Source organism: Mytilus galloprovincialis, chromosome 4, assembly GCF_965363235.1.
Source record: "Mytilus galloprovincialis chromosome 4, xbMytGall1.hap1.1, whole genome shotgun sequence".
NCBI lineage: Eukaryota > Metazoa > Mollusca > Bivalvia > Mytilida > Mytilidae > Mytilus > Mytilus galloprovincialis.
The window spans coordinates 21,354,639-21,371,753 of NC_134841.1; the positions used below are offsets into that span (position 1 = coordinate 21,354,639).

Genomic DNA, 17,115 nt, shown 5'->3' on the forward strand with positions numbered 1-17,115 from the left:
TTAAGAAATTTAAAATTAACAGAAAAAAATAAAACAATGCATTTGCACTGAATTATATACAGTTAACACAGGGGATTAAGCCAATGTCTGTTAATTCGTGTAGAATGCGTTTTTTTCACTTTTGTGATCATTATTTTTCTGTCAATTGTGTCATTCATGCGTCTGAACTTATAATTGCAAGAATGCGGAATTATTACATAGTTGAACCGTATCCGATTCGTGATTCTTATATTTTAAAATGGCGGACAAATTTCTGAATTTACAAAAATAAACGATGTTTGACAAGCAATTTGGAAATGAATATGACGTGTTGATGCTACAAATGGATCAAACATTAATAAAAGGCAATTTGCAACACGTTATAATGAAGCAAGGAAATTATTTTGTCTAAAATCGGAATGATTTTATGTACGCTCTCAAGTAACAAGTACGGGTATTGAAAAAGTATTTCATACAAAGTTATTTATTTTAAATAACATTCCATCAATCTGTATATATTAATAGTCAATGCTTTTGTCATGTTTATAAAGACGGAAATTGGTTATGTCTTTAATTATAGAATGTTTGACATTGTTATTGTCATCGACTGAATATTTTTTGTTATTATTTGTTTGACAGCGCATGTAAAATGCAAACCTCAAACGGACCGGAAGTTGATAAGCTAAATGTCCGGAAACTATAACGACAATCGATTGAACAAAATCCCAATCGATTATCGACATCACTAGGCCCAACCAACTGATTTCCGACTTATTCCGATCATCGGAACAACACTACTAAATATTAATTTTGGAAGTGGGGGTTGCAGAAATGCAATCTGAAGAAGAAATAAAAACTACCAATGCTGATGATACAGAAGCTTTAACAGCATTAATGTCAACATAAAATTCACTAAAATATTTTTTTTTTGTACTATTGAGTCTTGGAAAAAGAGAGCTGGAGGAAAACATAGAAGAAAGTAAAGAGTTTGTTAAAATGCTGAGACAGTACTGTTCTCTAAACATCAGAAGATTTAAAACTTTCTTTAATTTCAATCACTGTGTACCACCAGAGACATATATATAGATGTCTCTGGTACCATCAATGGCATCATCAGTTAAACAAACAATAATTCCTTATAAAATTGTCATGTCATATGTTAATATCATTATGCATATATATGTGACACCTTTAATAAAAGATTAATTACCTGTATGTATTGTTTATTTAAAAAAATACACAATACTGGAACAATACTGGAATACAATACTGGTACAAAATTTGTATACCAGTATTGTGCACAATACTAGTATACCAGTATTGCGATCACCAACTACAGGAGATCCGTGTCTTCAAACACTGGTAATTTTATTCGTGGAATTGCATAAATTATGTTAAATATAAAATTAAAGTTGTAAAAATTAAAATAATACAAATCTAAATAAACAGGTTGGGAACAAACCCCCTGGATGGTGATTATACCTGTATAGAGGGATAATCCTTCTTTAGAGGGATAAAATTATCCCTCTATAGAAGGGTATTTTCGTTTGCACTGGATTAAAAGCAAATTAGGGCAGAATGGCATTTTCTAGTTATATTGGCTATAATCTCTAGCATTATATGCATCAACATATGCACTTTACTAAAAATTGGGATAACCAGTTTTCTGCTAAAGTGACAAAACTTGCAATCTATTGTATACCTATCTGAACACCTGATCAACAACAAAAGGAATAGTTGACCTTTAAATTTCATGTTAAATCTAACAATAGAAATTCTGTTCAGTGAGGCATAAGTGAGTAGAATTTACCTGATCATCACAGCTTTCAATCATGGTGAACAATAGATTTTATATTTAGTCAGATAAGCATCAAACTGGGCATGTGCATATTAAATTAAGTACATCAAATGGTGCATCAACTGTTCCAGGTTACTGCCATAATAAGTAGAGAATGCCATTCTGCCCTATTTTGATTTAAATCCAGTCTAAACAAAAATACCCCTCTATAGAGGGATAAATTTACCCCTCTATAGAAGGATTATCCCTCTATACAGGTATAATCACCATATAGAGGGTTTGTTCCCAACCTGATAAAAAAAAGTCAAATAGTCAAATTTTACAACATCCTCTCAAAAAATGGATTATGCTTATCAAAAGGTATTTAAATGTGGATATAAAAAATAAGGACTATCTTGCTTTGAATATAATTGTGTTTACTCTGTATTGTCGCCATTTAAGGCTTCGAACAGTGCTTTTCCACTTTCTTGTTGTCTTTTGAAAAAATACAAATTTTCCGCCATTTGTCACATGATCTGTTATGCCTAAAATGTGTCCTGTTTATCCGACCCAAACATTTTTGATGTTATTAACAGTTTTACAACATTGAAATACATGGATAAACCAAAATAATAGTTCTCATAATTTTGGAATTATAAAAACGGATTTTTCTATCGTTGAATTATATCATTCTTTCGTTATCGATCACAGTTTTATCGGGATGTGTTGAACTTATTTTTTTATGTTTTACATGTTTTAGCAGATGACAAAAATGGGTGGTCAAGAACTCAATGAAAAAATGATTGTTTTTGTCATTCTTTTAAGCATTTTAAGCCTAGGTAATTATGTTTATCGCAGATATAGATACATTTATATATATTTTGCTACGTCAGAAATTATTGTCAATGTCGGTGACATTGGAACTTTTGCTTTGTTTTCAGTGAAATACTTTATAAATAGATTTATCTGCTCAATGGTTAGGTTGTTGTCTCTTTGACACATTCCCCATTTCCTTTCTCAGTTTTATTATCTCTTATATAAATTCATCATTCCTTTGACTACATGGATCAAGATATGTTTCTTTCTCTTTATATCCAGGTGTAATGATAAGTCGTTATCCTAAGGCTATTTTTTTCTTATTTTTTCTGTACACTTAGCTTTCATTTTTTATTACCATGCATTCTCAGATCCGGACATCCTGGCATTTACATTTTTCAGGGGGTGATGCGAACAGGAATCCTCTAGATTTTTCATCTATTTGAAGGTGATTACTGATTATTTATATTGCCAATTATTTTTTAACCAGAGGTTATAGTATGTTAAAAATCAAAATGGAGATACTATATAGTGTCTTTAACAATATTAAAAGAGTAAAATTACTATATTCAACTGGTAACAATATATATCAATTAAATTAATTTGCATTGAAGTCTATGGAAAGTCTACATGATTCTTATTCGCATCACCTCTCAACATTGTTTACATTACACAAATTCTAATCATTGATTGGTCAGTTACATGTTGTGATGTCACTGCAGATCTGAGAATTGTCAAGCTTGGTAACTCATAATTATTTGTCAGTAACTAAATGTACGATGCTGTCCCATACTGAACCTTCTGACCTTGTTTGTTTACATTTAAATTTCAATGGCGTCAAAATCACGTGATGTCAATTCGTTCTACCCAATCAAATTGCTCCACTGTCAATTAGGGGATTTTCCAGTCTACGGCAATTACGTTATTTCTTTGTGGGATATTGCTTCAAAATAGTTTGCAATAATTTTGGGTTTTATTCAACAGGAAAACTCTTTTTTTGCCATCCCTTTTGACATCAATGGAATTCTGTATGAATATTTATCTACAGTCATGATGGTCAGAATATCGATATTTTTATAATGAATAAAAAGAAAATTCTATGAAAAATTAATGTAAATTATTTTTCATTAACCTACTCTATATTCCTGTACAAAATTATGGGATGGGCCAGGGGCGGATTTAGGCGGGGGCGTGGTGGGCGTGCGCCCCCCTAAAATTTGCAAAGCATGGGTTGTCCTTAGCTAAATAAAGTATCTGAACAGACGACGAATATCAATGTCGTCGCATTGCATCTGTTTTAATATTCAAAGAAGTATATAAAACAATAAGTTTAACAGAATCAACGTGATTACTAATAAACTGACTTACGGTTTATTTATAAGTTCTATAAATATATTATACTTCAAAGAAAGGTGTCAAATGCGGTACTGCGTTTGGTGAAAAAATATCATAGGCTTTTAGCAGTTCAAGTAAAACAATTGTGACAGGGTAGTTGCGGATTTTATAAACAATTTCTTGGATAATCGAAGTTCAAAAACACCCCTACCTCACTTTCCCACGAAGTAGGCTAAAGTGCCCTACCCGCGGTTGGGTTGGTTATTTCATCATGGCACTGCCAAGAAAAAGTGCTGTTTAAACTCTTTCTTAATGAAATATAGGAATACTGGTTCAAGCGAAAGTTAGTTTATTAATTTGTATCATTATTTAATATCTATGTATGATATCAATATATGTTTCTCACTTTCAACCTGTAAAGTTTGCCGAAGCATACATACACGGTAAAGGCCCCAACCCGTACTACCGTATTACATAGGATCCCACGAAAATAAACATATCTTCGCAAGGACCTCATTCGGATTTTACTGGTTTGCGGTAAAAATGTATATAAAAAGTTTGACACGACCTCCGGAAAAAAAAGAGAAAAATTAAGAAAAGGCAATTAAAAATCGCTGGCAAAAGTAGAAACTTTTGTTTTCGAAATCTTATATTGGTTGGTGAGCTATTATTGAGTCAATGAATAGAAGCTCGCAGATTTCTTGTTAATTAGGTGATTGCAGATTGTAAGGGGTGGATTTGTGCGGGTTTAGCTTGAAACTTTAATTTCTCGCTAATTTTACCACAAAATATTTATTTCTCAATATGCTTGGCAAGATATCTACATTGCACCCTCTCTAAAAGAATATTTCAATAATTTCGAAATTAATATCTCCAAAAAAATTTCGCCTCGCTCCGCTCGGCAAAAATTAAAATTTGCACCCCCCCTAACCGAAAATCCTGGATCCGCCCCTGTGGCATTGTTTTTTCAATTAGTTTTCCTTTCATTTTGGTTGGGCTTTTTTCGCGGGAAAATCGCGAAAGACGTAAGGAGCATGTCATTTTAAAATTCCTAAAAATACAATTTGCTTGACCTGTATTGCCTGCCACAAGATTGATGACGCTGAATGGAATGTACACAAAGCAATGGAGGCCAGAAGTGGGATTTTGTGAAGTTCTAGAATGGTTTTAGACATTCGGAAGTCGGGATTGAAACGGGCATTAGAAATTTGGCATTTTTTGGCAATAATTGAGAACAACAATGAAAACTTACCTTCAGAAATTTTATTTTTATTCAAAAGTGCAGAAAAAACGTATTCTACATTGTTTTTCTACGCCGGAAGTAGCTTAGTGACGTCAATGCGGAGTTTTCCCGTGTGTTAAGTTCAAAAACAAATACCTAACGAACTGACAAGTTGAACGATTTTAGACTACGGTAAGTCAATTGTTTGTCCAATGGCAATGTTGGAATATGCTACATGCTATGTGTTTGGTCTCTGCACCTAAACCCTTACCATGATCTGACCGTCATATGACGTGCATACCCAAACCACTGTTATTTGGCTACAATGGCGTTCCATACTTTAAGAAGTCAATCTTATAATACTTATTTCGAAAGTTATGCATGTTCCGTCAACCTAAGGCTATCTATTGTCATGTTTCTCATGCACAAATGGCATTTTTAGCTTAAGTACTCAACCTAAGGCTATTAATTGTCATGTTTCTCATGCACAAATGGCATTTTTAGCTTAAGTACAGACTCAGAAAATTGAAATCAGATGAAACTCGGTTTTCTTGAAGGGTGGGCTTCCCTTCAGTGTCTCACACAGGAAGTTCAAAATTGATGCTTTTTGCACCTGATGACCAACTATGGTATAGATGATATCAACTGGATGAGCCTATTTACTTTAGCACATGATGATCTATTAATATCATACCTTAAAACCTTTTAAGTAACACGGTTTCTGAAACAGTGTAAAACGACACATATGCTCAATACTTTTTTTTAATTATAGTAGTGGATCAGTCATTGTGTCAGTGGAATAACCTAGCTGTCAGATTTAACAGTGACGGCAAAGACTAAATTGAATAATTTTAAGTCAGCATTAAATGGCGAAAACTGGAAGATGTATAAACACACACAATGCTTAAATCATTATTTTACAATTTGTCAACAGAAGTGGTGTTAATTTATTTGTGTGTGTTATGATGTCATATGTTTTACCTTGTATATTTCAGGGTTCACATTATTGACAATTGACGAAAGGAATTGCAGACAATTTGACCCTACAAAAGATTAAATGGTTATTATTTACTGTCTGTAATGCTGTAGCACATTTATTTTTAAGGTTATACATTACCAACATTTTGCAATCAAAGAAGTTTTGGTGGTAATTCCTTTGTGTGTGTGTGTAATGCATCTTACTGTGATTATCCAGAGGGTGTATATAAACGTGGAAAAACTGTCTATGCCCAATACCAGTCTGCAGCTCAGGGAGGACGACTCACACAAATTATTTATTACTTTGAAGAGATGGCAGCTATCCAGTCAAATGGTAAGTATTTTCATTTCTAAATCAATTGTGAAAAATATAATAGTAACATTTATTTGGAAACACTTGAAAGATTTATTATGTTAGTTTACAACAGTGGATATTTAATTGCTTTGTCCTGTCTATATACCAACTTGCTGAAATGTTTGACCAAAAAAGTTTAAATTCTTAACTGCCCGAATGTAACAAATGGATCAACTTGCAAATACTTTATCTCATTGATAGTGATTGTGTTAATTAATTGGGTAAAGTTCTATCAGCCTTTATTTGTTTGACATATTTTGATTAAATTCTTTTTCTGTCTTTATATAGTCATCAAAATAGATAAAAATGTGACCTACCAGAAAATATTTGGGTTTGGTGGTGCAATGACAGATGCCGCTGGTATCAACATAGCCAGTTTATCTAATCAGACAGGAGACAATCTCCTAAAAGCATACTTCTCTAAAGATGGTAAGCAATAAAGATAGAAAACTTATCTAATCAGACAGGAGACAATCTCCTAAAAGCATACTTCTCTAAAGATGGTGAGCAATAAAGATAGCAAACTTATCTAATCAGACAGGAGACAATCTCCTAAAAGCATACTTCTCTAAAGATGGTGAGCAATAAAGATAGCAAACTTATCTAATCAGACAGGAGACAATCTCCTCAAAGCATACTTCTCTAAAGATGGTGAGCAATAAAGATAGCAAACTTATCTAATCAGACAGGAGACAATCTCCTAAAAGCATACTTCTCTAAAGATGGTAAAGTATTAACTAAATATATATGATATTTCTCTAAAAACAAATGTAATACGACAGGAGATAATGTCATCCAAGCATGCAGAATAAAGTGTTGTAAATAAAGGTATAAAAATAAAGATGTGGTATGATTGCCAATGAAACAACTCTTGACAAAAAAGAGACCAAATGATACAGAAATTGACAACCACAGATCACTTTATAGCCAACTATCATCAAGCACTGAATAAGCTATACAAATACATTTAGGAGTTCAAATGCAGAAGCTTATATCAGTTTAATTGTGAAAAGAATTCTTGCGAAATAGCATAATTGACTTGAATAAATGATGAAACAAAGTATTGAATTGCCAATTTATGTTAAGGATATATATTAAGGTTAGTAGACCATCTGTAATATAAAAAAAACAGTACGTGTTCTGCCTGCATGCTCTTTAAAAATGGCATTAACGGTATAATTTATATTACAGGGATAGAGTATAATATAGCCAGAATTCCAATGGCCAGTTGTGATTTCTCTACACATCCATACTCTTACAATGATAATAATGATAGTCCACCAGATTACAATCAAACAAAATTTTCATTGGCAAAGGAAGATCTCAAATACAAGGTATTTTTCAAAGTTCAGTCATGTGTTCCTACAGTAAATGAGCAAAAGTGTTGATAGCATATTTAATTTAAATCTGATACACATATTTCAAATTTAAAGATTAAGCTTCTCTAAATAAAATTCTAAAGAATTAACTGTCCCATGAAAATTGTGTACGTAGTATTTCTTTAAGAAATTACAAATCAGATTTTCCTGACTAAATACAGTAGATATAGATCAAACACTTTGTTTTACAGAATTGAAATGACATGATTAATGTTTTCAGGTTCCATATCTAAAGAGAGCCCAAGAATTAAGTAACAGGACCTTACTGATATTTGGTAGTCCATGGAGTGCACCAGCATGGATGAAGACCAACAATAATATGACAGGTCAAGGGACATTGAAAGGTCAACCTGGTGGTTCTTATTATAAATCTTGGGCACAATACTTTGTCAAGTAAGCTTATTTTCAATTTTCTAAGAAGTATTTAGATAGGTTTATGTAATCATCATTGATTATGCCAAAAAATGAAATAATAAAGGTGTTTTAGGGTACATTGTATACTTAATTGAGACAGCAGCCCAATAACACAAAAATAACAAAAAAAAACCTACCAAAGATTTGTTTTACTAGACATACTGTCTTAAACAAAAGAAGTGTTGAAATAATTAAACAGAGACTAATAAAAGATCTTCCATCCATACAAATATTCCCATATAAGGAAAACAAGATAGATATTTAGGTTACTTATAAAAACTGATTAATTGTCAAACTCTATGTTAGTTGATTTTCTATCTACTTTTAAGGAATGTATCTCCCTCATGCAAAGCTCTGATTCCTTACCTGTCTTTGGCTATGCTTGTTTGTCCTTTTTGGTTTAGATGCTCTTCATCTATTAGATAAGCTTTGGATTTTCAGATATTTTGGCCTGGAGCATCACTGAAGAGACATTGATTGTCAAAATTCAAATCGGGTGCTGAAAAATTGATACCATTTATGTTATTTTACATGAATGATGTGTTTATTAAAAGATTAAAGTGACTCTCTTTTTTTGAAAAGAATAATGATTTCAATTCATATAGCAGATGATCCACTTTTTTGTGCTTGTGTTTTAAATTAAGAGAACAATGTCCAAACACAAGTTCATTTTGAGGAAAAAAATAAAAGGCTTCACCTTCATGCTATGGTCCCCATGTCGTATTGCTATTTGAATGCCTGAGAGTATAAATAAATAAATCCCAAGAGTTGTATGACGGGCTTAACATAGTTATGTATACTTTGTCGTATAAGATTTACAAACATTACAGAAATTTTATTTTCTCTGCTGTTTATAGGTTTTTGGATGCATATAGAGAGCAAGGTTTAAAACTATGGGGACTAACTGCACAGAACGAACCCACTGATGGTAACATTGCTAATTTCACATTTCAAGCAATGGGCTGGACTCCACAACAACAGAGAGATTTTATTAAGTTAGACTTAGGTCCTGCCTTACACCAGGGTGGTTACAAAGATGTTAAACTTATGGTACTAGATGATCAGAGGCTTTTACTTCCATACTGGGCTGATATTGTAAGACTTTCTTTTTAAACTTATACATCGTTATATTAAATTCCAAAAGATGTGGTATAATTGCCGGTGAGACAACTCTTCACAAGTGACCAATCTACCTTAAAAGTTATTTTTCATGAAAATTTCAGTATAAATATAAACCGTAGTGAAGAAATCTCCTGAAGCATTAATTTATTTGCATTGTATACCATTACCTTGATGGATCAAATCTGTTTATTTTCAACTACTCATTTCCAATGCCTATCTCTAATTCTCTGTTTGTGAAACAGGACTTTGTTTGACATATGTTTGAGATACACACACTTTTACTCATTAGTATAAGGTAGCAATACACAGTTAGGAGTTTTGTTTCGCATTTTGGCCCCTGTGGATTTTTCAAATAGGAAAGTCATTGTGTAATAAAATTCATTTTTAAACAGATGAGGGTTAAATTAGCCTTTAAAGATGGTTTGTAAGTGCATCAAGATTATATTTTACATATTTTATGGGCTGTTTTCTGTTTGACAATCCGTATTTTCATAGCTAGACCGGCCATCGTTCCAGAAATTAATGTACTGTTTACAAACATTCTTTTTCTACACGAAGTTTTTGACGCAATTTTACAAAAAAATGAGATGAAAGGCATATGATTTTCATGGGATTTGCTGAATGATATATGATATATATACACAATTTCAGAAAAGGTATTACTCCAAGCGATTGAAATTCTACTTTTAGCCAAATTTTGGGGAATTATGTGACATCTTTCCCCCCTTTTTGCAATATTTTATAACAAATAAATGCAGATTGTTGCCATGGATGCACCAAAAAGAAATTATATTTTACCATTTTATATACTGGATATAAAATCTATGGAAGATTCTGATTACATACATATGCCCATATGTGACACAAACAGTAAGCTTGATATTGCAAGAATAAAGAAAAGGGGATGGTAAAATTCATAAGGGCAAATTTTAGTATTTTTTCCTAACTGTTTATTGCTACCTAAAGTTTAGCTCCAACAAAAAAATCACTTTATGGTGACAGCAAGTATGTTGTAAATTTCAATCACTGGTATTACACTGATGATAGTAATACATGTTCCATGGAACTTTAAATAAAAATATATATGTATCGAAACAAATTATATAAGTTTTTTCACCTACAAAAAAAACCCAGACCCAACCAAAATTTTGTTTTAATTTTGGTAAATTACCTCCCTTTTGGTTATAGTTAGTTTATATTTGAAACGAACAAAATAAGACATCATAAGAACTGAAAAATAAACGATTTTTACAATATTTAAATTTATGGGAATAAAAAATATATCAAATTGTATTGTCAAATATCTTGGGGACTGGTAATGGACACACATATAAAATGCCCATGATATTATACATGTTATCTAAGTTTTTATTTTCATCAATATTATTTACAAATTGTTATGATTTCCAGGTATTAAGTGATCCTGGTGCGAGGCAGTACATATCTGGTGTAGCTGTCCATTGGTATTTAGATGCTTTGGCTCCAGTTGGATCATTAGATCTCACACATAAAAACAACCCAGACTTCTTTATATTTGGTACTGAAGCCTGTGCAGAACATATTCCTTTGTTACCGATCCCTCCTGTTCTATTGGGTGATTGGGCGCGAGCACAGAGATATGCTCATGATATAATTCAGGTTAGTCAGATTTTAAGATTTCTTTCAGATTGATGTTGACATCATTTAATGTCCGAATCTGTAGGCATTTAAAAAAACCCAAACACTTGTTTAAATTCACCAAGCCAATTTGAGAAAAACTTCATTACACTAATCCTTTATATTATTCACTATTATTGATGTTAATTCTCTATAAATTGCAGAACCTATTTGGCTTTAAAGTTGTAAAGGTATTAATGGCACACTAAGTCTTTTTATACTGTTAGTGTAAAAGTTTGTGTTTATCTTAGTTTAAATGGAACTGCTTATTATTTGAATACAACTGCATACTAAATACAATTGGGTGCTATAAACAGTTTGTATAAAAAAAAACTAGGGGTTATTCCTTGACTAAAAATACCCATGGAGGGAAATCCCTGTTTATTTACTCAATTGGTGAAAAAGTATCATGTTTTTTGTATTTGATTGTAAAAACCAGTTAATTAGCTTTCAATTAAAACAGATTGAATTATTGAAATAATTTTAAAACTTATATTAAATATACATGTTTTGAGGGGAGACAACACTGTAAACATCCTGTTTTTTTGGCAGTGAAAATTGAAAACTTATTTGCAGCCACTGTAGCTCTTTTCGGAGCAGGAGACCGTACCCTGAAACAAGATTTTTTTGAAAGGCCATGTAAAAACCTACAAATTTCATACAGTTTTGATTATGACAAAAGTGCATGGATCATGTCTTCATGGCTGTGCCCATGACCTGGTTTCAAGTTTTTTATGTTAAAATTAGGCCTTTTTTCCCCATGTTCATTGGATGGAATGTTTTTAATATATTAAAAGTGCACATTATTTTTATTTTTATAAATGAGAGAACATTCTGATTCCAGTGATATCTAGTGTTATACAAGTATCTTTATTAATCAGTCCACCACTAAGGGTATCTTATGCATGGTCCCTCAAAATGTGACGTCATAGAAAAAAACTGTTGATTGCACCCATTGACTCCTCATATAAGTTATATGAGGAGTCAATAGTATTTAGTATGCAGTTGTATTCAGATATTTACTGTTCCCAGGAAGGCTATTTAACCCTGTACATTCACTTGTCTTATAGGGCATTGAATTTGAATGTTCTGCAAAGTTTACATGATAAAGTATTGCAATTTTAATTTCAACATAAAATTATACTATTATAATAACATAAGGGGAAACATTTCTCTGTTTCAATAGTTAATGATTTCCATATACACTAAATATAATATCATAATTGACAGATTTGAAAGCTGTGTAGAAAATGGATAAGTCACATTGCATACACTATGACAGAAAAACTATTGAATTACCTCCCTTTGTATACAGAGCCTTATATTACAGTTAAATTAATTTCTTTATGTACAAAGTAAAATGAAAATATGTCTCTTTTGGTAATACATGTGTATATGTATATTTAACTTGGCTTGAACTAGTTTTAATAGACTTTTAAACACACTTCTGACTTAAATGGGTATAAAACAATGGGTGTGCCTGATAAGAATAAATTTTTCTACCACAGTTGCTTTCATTCTCTTGTTTACTGGAAACAACAAAATAACTATTACAAAATTGTAAAGACACTGTATGTATGCTAGTCTGGTTAAAATAAAGTCATGGGAAACATCAATAAGGAAAATAACTTTTAACATGAGCCTGCAACAATTGTCTGTTACAAGATGCTTTCATTTAGTGAGAGAGATTTTTAACATGAAAATAAGATTTTTTTTATAATAAATTCATGTTTTTTTGGTTTGTATTTAAACAGGATTTGAATCACTGGGTAACAGGATGGACAGATTGGAATATAGCTTTAGATATGAAAGGTGGACCAAACTGGGTGAAGAATTTTGTTGACAGTCCAGTCATTGTCAATGCTGCCAAAGACGAGTTTTATAAACAACCCATGTTCTATGCAATGGCACATTTTAGGTTTGTATTTTGAAAAAGTTTTCAACAAATACCCATCCAATAAAAACTTGTTGTAAATGAATGTTTTATATTATATAACAAGCTTGTATATCGGAAAGTAGAAGTATTTGAATGACTTTTGTTAAAGAAAGGGATCCAGACAATATATTTTTAGTGATTAAGTACAGTCAAACTTAAGAAAATAAATAAATGGACAATCTGATTTTTAAGGCCATTCTCCTCTTATACCATTGCTGTAAAACTATGTGGTTTGAACCTTATTAAGTCACTTTTCTTTATTCATAAGGGTGACCTATATACATTTTGGACTACATATCCATTGATGCATTTGGTAATCATGCATTTGAATGAGTATAAGTATATCTGTTTAATGTTTTTTTTTAAACTGAAAAGCAATGTATTGTCAGTTGTAGACTTCTATTCCTTGACAGTTTTAAGGTATACTCGTTCATTTTAAAAGAATTATAGAGACAAATGCTTGTGTATTCACTTATAGTTACTATTTATTACATATAATGTTAACATTGAAGGCATTGTGGATTTAAAAAAGAAATGATTTTGTTTTCAGTAAATTTATACCTGAAGGCTCAGTAAGAATAGAAGCATCTTGTGGATCATTAGAATGTGTGGCTGTTCAACGTCCTGATAATGGTATTGTTGTGATTGTATTAAACAGGTATTGATGAATTTTACAAATTTTAAATTCTAAATGTTGATCTAAGAGAGGTTAACTCTCATGTCCTCTGATCCATAGAGTATAGGTTTGAATATTTTCATTCAAGTAATAAAAATGTATGTTGCAATAGTGTATTTCTCCTTCACACTAATGTGTTTGTTTAAGGAGAAATAAAAGCTTCTGAAAACCTATTATTGACTTTTTACACAAATGATTTCTTCCACAATGAAAGAGTTCAGGGCCAGAAAAAGGTTCTCTCTGTCATTTGTAAAGCATCTCTTTATTTCATATTCAATTTTTGTTTTAAACCGCCAAGGGACACTCACTATGTACTCAGTGGTTGGAATGAGCTGCTAAAGTAAATTACTATTTTGAGCTTCATCATTATAAGGGCAATAAAGTTGAATTTGAATCAGATTCATAAAGCATCTTCATTATTGATTTTTGAAAGAACTATATGCTTACAGCATTTGATTTACAATATGTCTAATTAAAATGAAGGAATAAAAGTTCTAGTAAAAAACTACAGTATAAACCAGGATTGAAATCTTTTGTTACTTTTTTAGCTGATGAAAACGAGTGAAATGACATTCAATGATGTTACTTTATTTTGTTTATTGCAGGGATTATAAAGAGACGATGATGACAATTGCTGCTGAAGATAATGGTTATATTAATCAGAAAATTCCTCCATTTTCTATTCAGACATATTTGTATTGGTCTGAATAGATTTTTAATTTGAAAAGGACCCTGGCTTTCATTTTAAACACACAGCCAAACCTGCTGTTAAGGTCACTTCTATGTAGCAAACACCTGTCTGTCAGGTCACCTTCTTATTGTCTCACTGTAGTTATACCTACATGTATGTATTTTTAACCTAAATTCAAAGGTCACATCTCTTATACCCAAGGCCAGTTTTATCTTGCCTGAAGATTGACTTTCATATGCAGTTTTGATTCTTTTCATATTGATTTGAATGAAACTGGTAATTAAGAATTTCTCCATTTTCAATGAGACATTTGATTAATTGTTTTTTAAAAATAGATAGAAAAATGTACATGATTAAAAGAAATATGAAAAAGTCTAAAAAACAATTTGTCTTCCATAGGTAGAAAACTTCCTACATCTGACTTATTTTTGGTATAGAATATAATTTGATTAAGGATAGGTGCATGGAAGGCACTCAAGTTAGCCAAACACTTCATTAACAAATGCATTGTAAAGTTTCTTCTGCAAAACATTAGACAATCCCTGGAACCCTAATAAATCTGTAATAGCACTTCTTTTAAATGGTATAAACATCATAGCAATAACTTTGTTAAATAATATTATACAATTATTGACTTTTGATAGAATGATTTATTAACCCAGAGATATATAATTCACTGAGGCCATCGGTTGAGGGTGATTTTCATATCTTATTGTGTCCACTGAAATCAAAAGTCAACAATTGTTATTTTTTTATGACTTTTTATCATTTTTCAATTTTCTAGTATTTGCGTAAGATACTTTTAAAACTGCTCCCTGTTATTATACTAAATATATCATCTGGTTTTGCAGTTACTAACTTTCATAAGTTGAAATATTCAATAAAAAAATACACAAAAAAAGGAAGAAGAGAAAAAAAACCCAGGAATTTACTTGATGTCATTAACGTAGGTATTTGACATTGCCTTGGAATATCTATAATATATTAAGGAACATGGGGGATTTTGTTCCAAATCTTATTTTAACCTCCCATGAATTTTTCTGTGATGAATATAATGTTTTATCAAAGAGGATTTCCTATGCTTTTAGTTAATGAGAAAACAGAAAATTTATAGTCATATGATAAAAGTAAATATTGTTTTCTAGGGCAAAATTTAGGTTGAAACAAAACAAAATAAATAGTTTGCTCCTGAAAATGCACATTTAATACATTTTTATAACATAAGTATTAATAAAAAAAAAATGAAATAAAATATTAATGAATATATTTGCAGAAAGATGCTAACATTTCGTTTTTTTTTTATTAGATGTTATATTTGTCTCTCATCAAGACTGTGTCTTTTATTAAGATTGAAAAGTGGTAAAATATGGTTATAGACTTATTTTATACAGTTTTATTATTACATCAGATATAATCAAAACCATCCAGTTTCTTAAATAATTTTCTAGACATATGATCTCAGTGTTTTCCTCAATATTTGTTTACAAGCAATCCTGTAGTAGGACAAGATTGAGATTGTTAGATATCCCTAGTTTTCGAAAGAATTCTATCTCTGATAAATGTAAAATGGTCAAACATATTAGAAATGATAATTAGCTTCTATCTGGTCTCCACAAGTACACATTGACAGTTATACCTTCAATTTCCTATTTGCCAGAATATGTTAATTTTTTATTTACAAGTTATTGTTACCTATTTTTTTTACATTTATACAGTTTTACAAAAAATGGAATTTTTATAGAATATATGTTCCATGTAAGAACCCTTTTGTGAACAACCTCATTTGTTTAGTGGAAATGTCTACATAAATTTTGCAAAATTAAACTCATGAAAAGTATGGACTTGTTAGTCAGACTCTCTAATACTTTTGTAGACCAATGACTACATAAACAGTGATTTGGGAAGAAAAGTATTATGGTTTTCAAAGTGTGGATATTGTCCTGTAGTCGTGGTAATTCAAGCCATGCTTCATTTTCATTTCTGAAGACCTTTCATCAGAGGCGGATTAAGGGGACCCAGGGGGCCTGGCCCCTTTTTTGGAAAAAATTTTGTTGCTTATATAGGGAATCACTGAAGCATGACTGGAGCGGGCCCCCACTTATGAAAATTTCTGGATCTGCCACTGCCTTTAAACTTAATGCTTTTATAACAGAATTGTAACCTTTTGTGCAATATTTTATGCATAAAAGGATCTTAATATTTCTATTCTTAATAAAAATGTGCAATATTTTTATAATGTATAATTTATTTTGTATGCTAATTTACATGATTTTGATAATTTGTTGCTGTTAATTATAATGATGTTGAATAAAAAAAGAATTGAAAAATCCTATTCTTGTTTCCATGTACCTTATCATCTCAGTTAGTCAGGACTTCGATACTGACATTACATATAGCATAAAATACCTGTACCAAGTCAGGAATATGGCAGTTGTTATCCATTCATTGGATGTGTTTCAGCTTTTGATTCTGCTATTTGATTAGAGACTTTCAGTTTTGAATTTTCCCCAGAGTTTCGTATCTTAGTTTTTTTATTTATACATTTTAAAATTTTAATTCATGAATTGATAGAATATTACTGTGACTTAATTGAAAGTGTTGCTTGAAACCTATTGCAGTACTTCAAAAATTCAGAACAAACTGTAAATTGTTTTATTCGAATTGTTCAACAGGTCAGAATTTTTTACAAACTGCTGGAGAAAATGAGTCAAGTCATCAAAGTTCAAGGGAAAACAAGTAGAAATAAGAAAAGATGTGGTAGGAGTGCAAATTAGACATT

General features: G+C 31.2%; 2 protein-coding genes across 3 annotated transcripts in view; one reads left to right on the forward strand and one right to left on the reverse strand.

Moving 5' to 3' along the window:
* The window catches only part of LOC143071614 (uncharacterized), a 29,532-nt gene extending 27,251 nt beyond the window's left edge, over window positions 1–2,281 (reverse strand). Inside the window, exon 1 of the mRNA XM_076246034.1 lies at window positions 2,198–2,281. Within this exon, the coding sequence (XP_076102149.1) occupies window positions 2,198–2,280 (83 nt within the window). The 5' untranslated portion in view covers window position 2,281. The remainder of the gene's footprint in view (window positions 1–2,197) is intronic.
* Window positions 2,282–2,496: 215 nt separating this feature from the next.
* Window positions 2,497–16,666, forward strand: LOC143071616 (lysosomal acid glucosylceramidase-like). 2 transcript variants are annotated; one of them, XR_012976927.1, is made up of 11 exons: window positions 2,497–2,595; window positions 6,235–6,441; window positions 6,751–6,891; window positions 7,654–7,796; window positions 8,062–8,234; window positions 9,113–9,350; window positions 10,788–11,015; window positions 12,788–12,951; window positions 13,520–13,627; window positions 14,251–14,418; window positions 14,452–16,666. XR_012976927.1 is itself a non-coding variant. In XM_076246035.1 (10 exons), exons 1-10 carry the CDS (start codon window positions 2,520–2,522, stop codon window positions 14,354–14,356), a joined length of 1,584 nt encoding a protein of 527 aa, XP_076102150.1. In that variant the 5' UTR covers window positions 2,497–2,519; the 3' UTR covers window positions 14,357–16,666. The 2 variants fall into 2 exon arrangements, 1 of the variants encoding a protein (XP_076102150.1); XM_076246035.1 differs by having other exon boundaries at window positions 14,251–16,666.
* The last annotated feature ends 449 nt before the right edge of the window (window positions 16,667–17,115 follow it).

What these genes read in the sequence shown, in the direction of transcription:
- LOC143071616 (XM_076246035.1), top strand. Translation starts at nt 2,520, where the DNA reads ATGACAAAAATGGGTGGTCAAGAACTCAATGAAAAAATGATTGTTTTT. An exon ending in TTCCATACTGGGCTGATATT is followed by an intron (nt 9,351 to 10,787) that starts GTAAGACTTTCT and finishes TATGATTTCCAG; the next exon opens with GTATTAAGTGATCCTGGTGC. An exon ending in GTTGTGATTGTATTAAACAG is followed by an intron (nt 13,628 to 14,250) that starts GTATTGATGAAT and finishes TGTTTATTGCAG; the next exon opens with GGATTATAAAGAGACGATGA.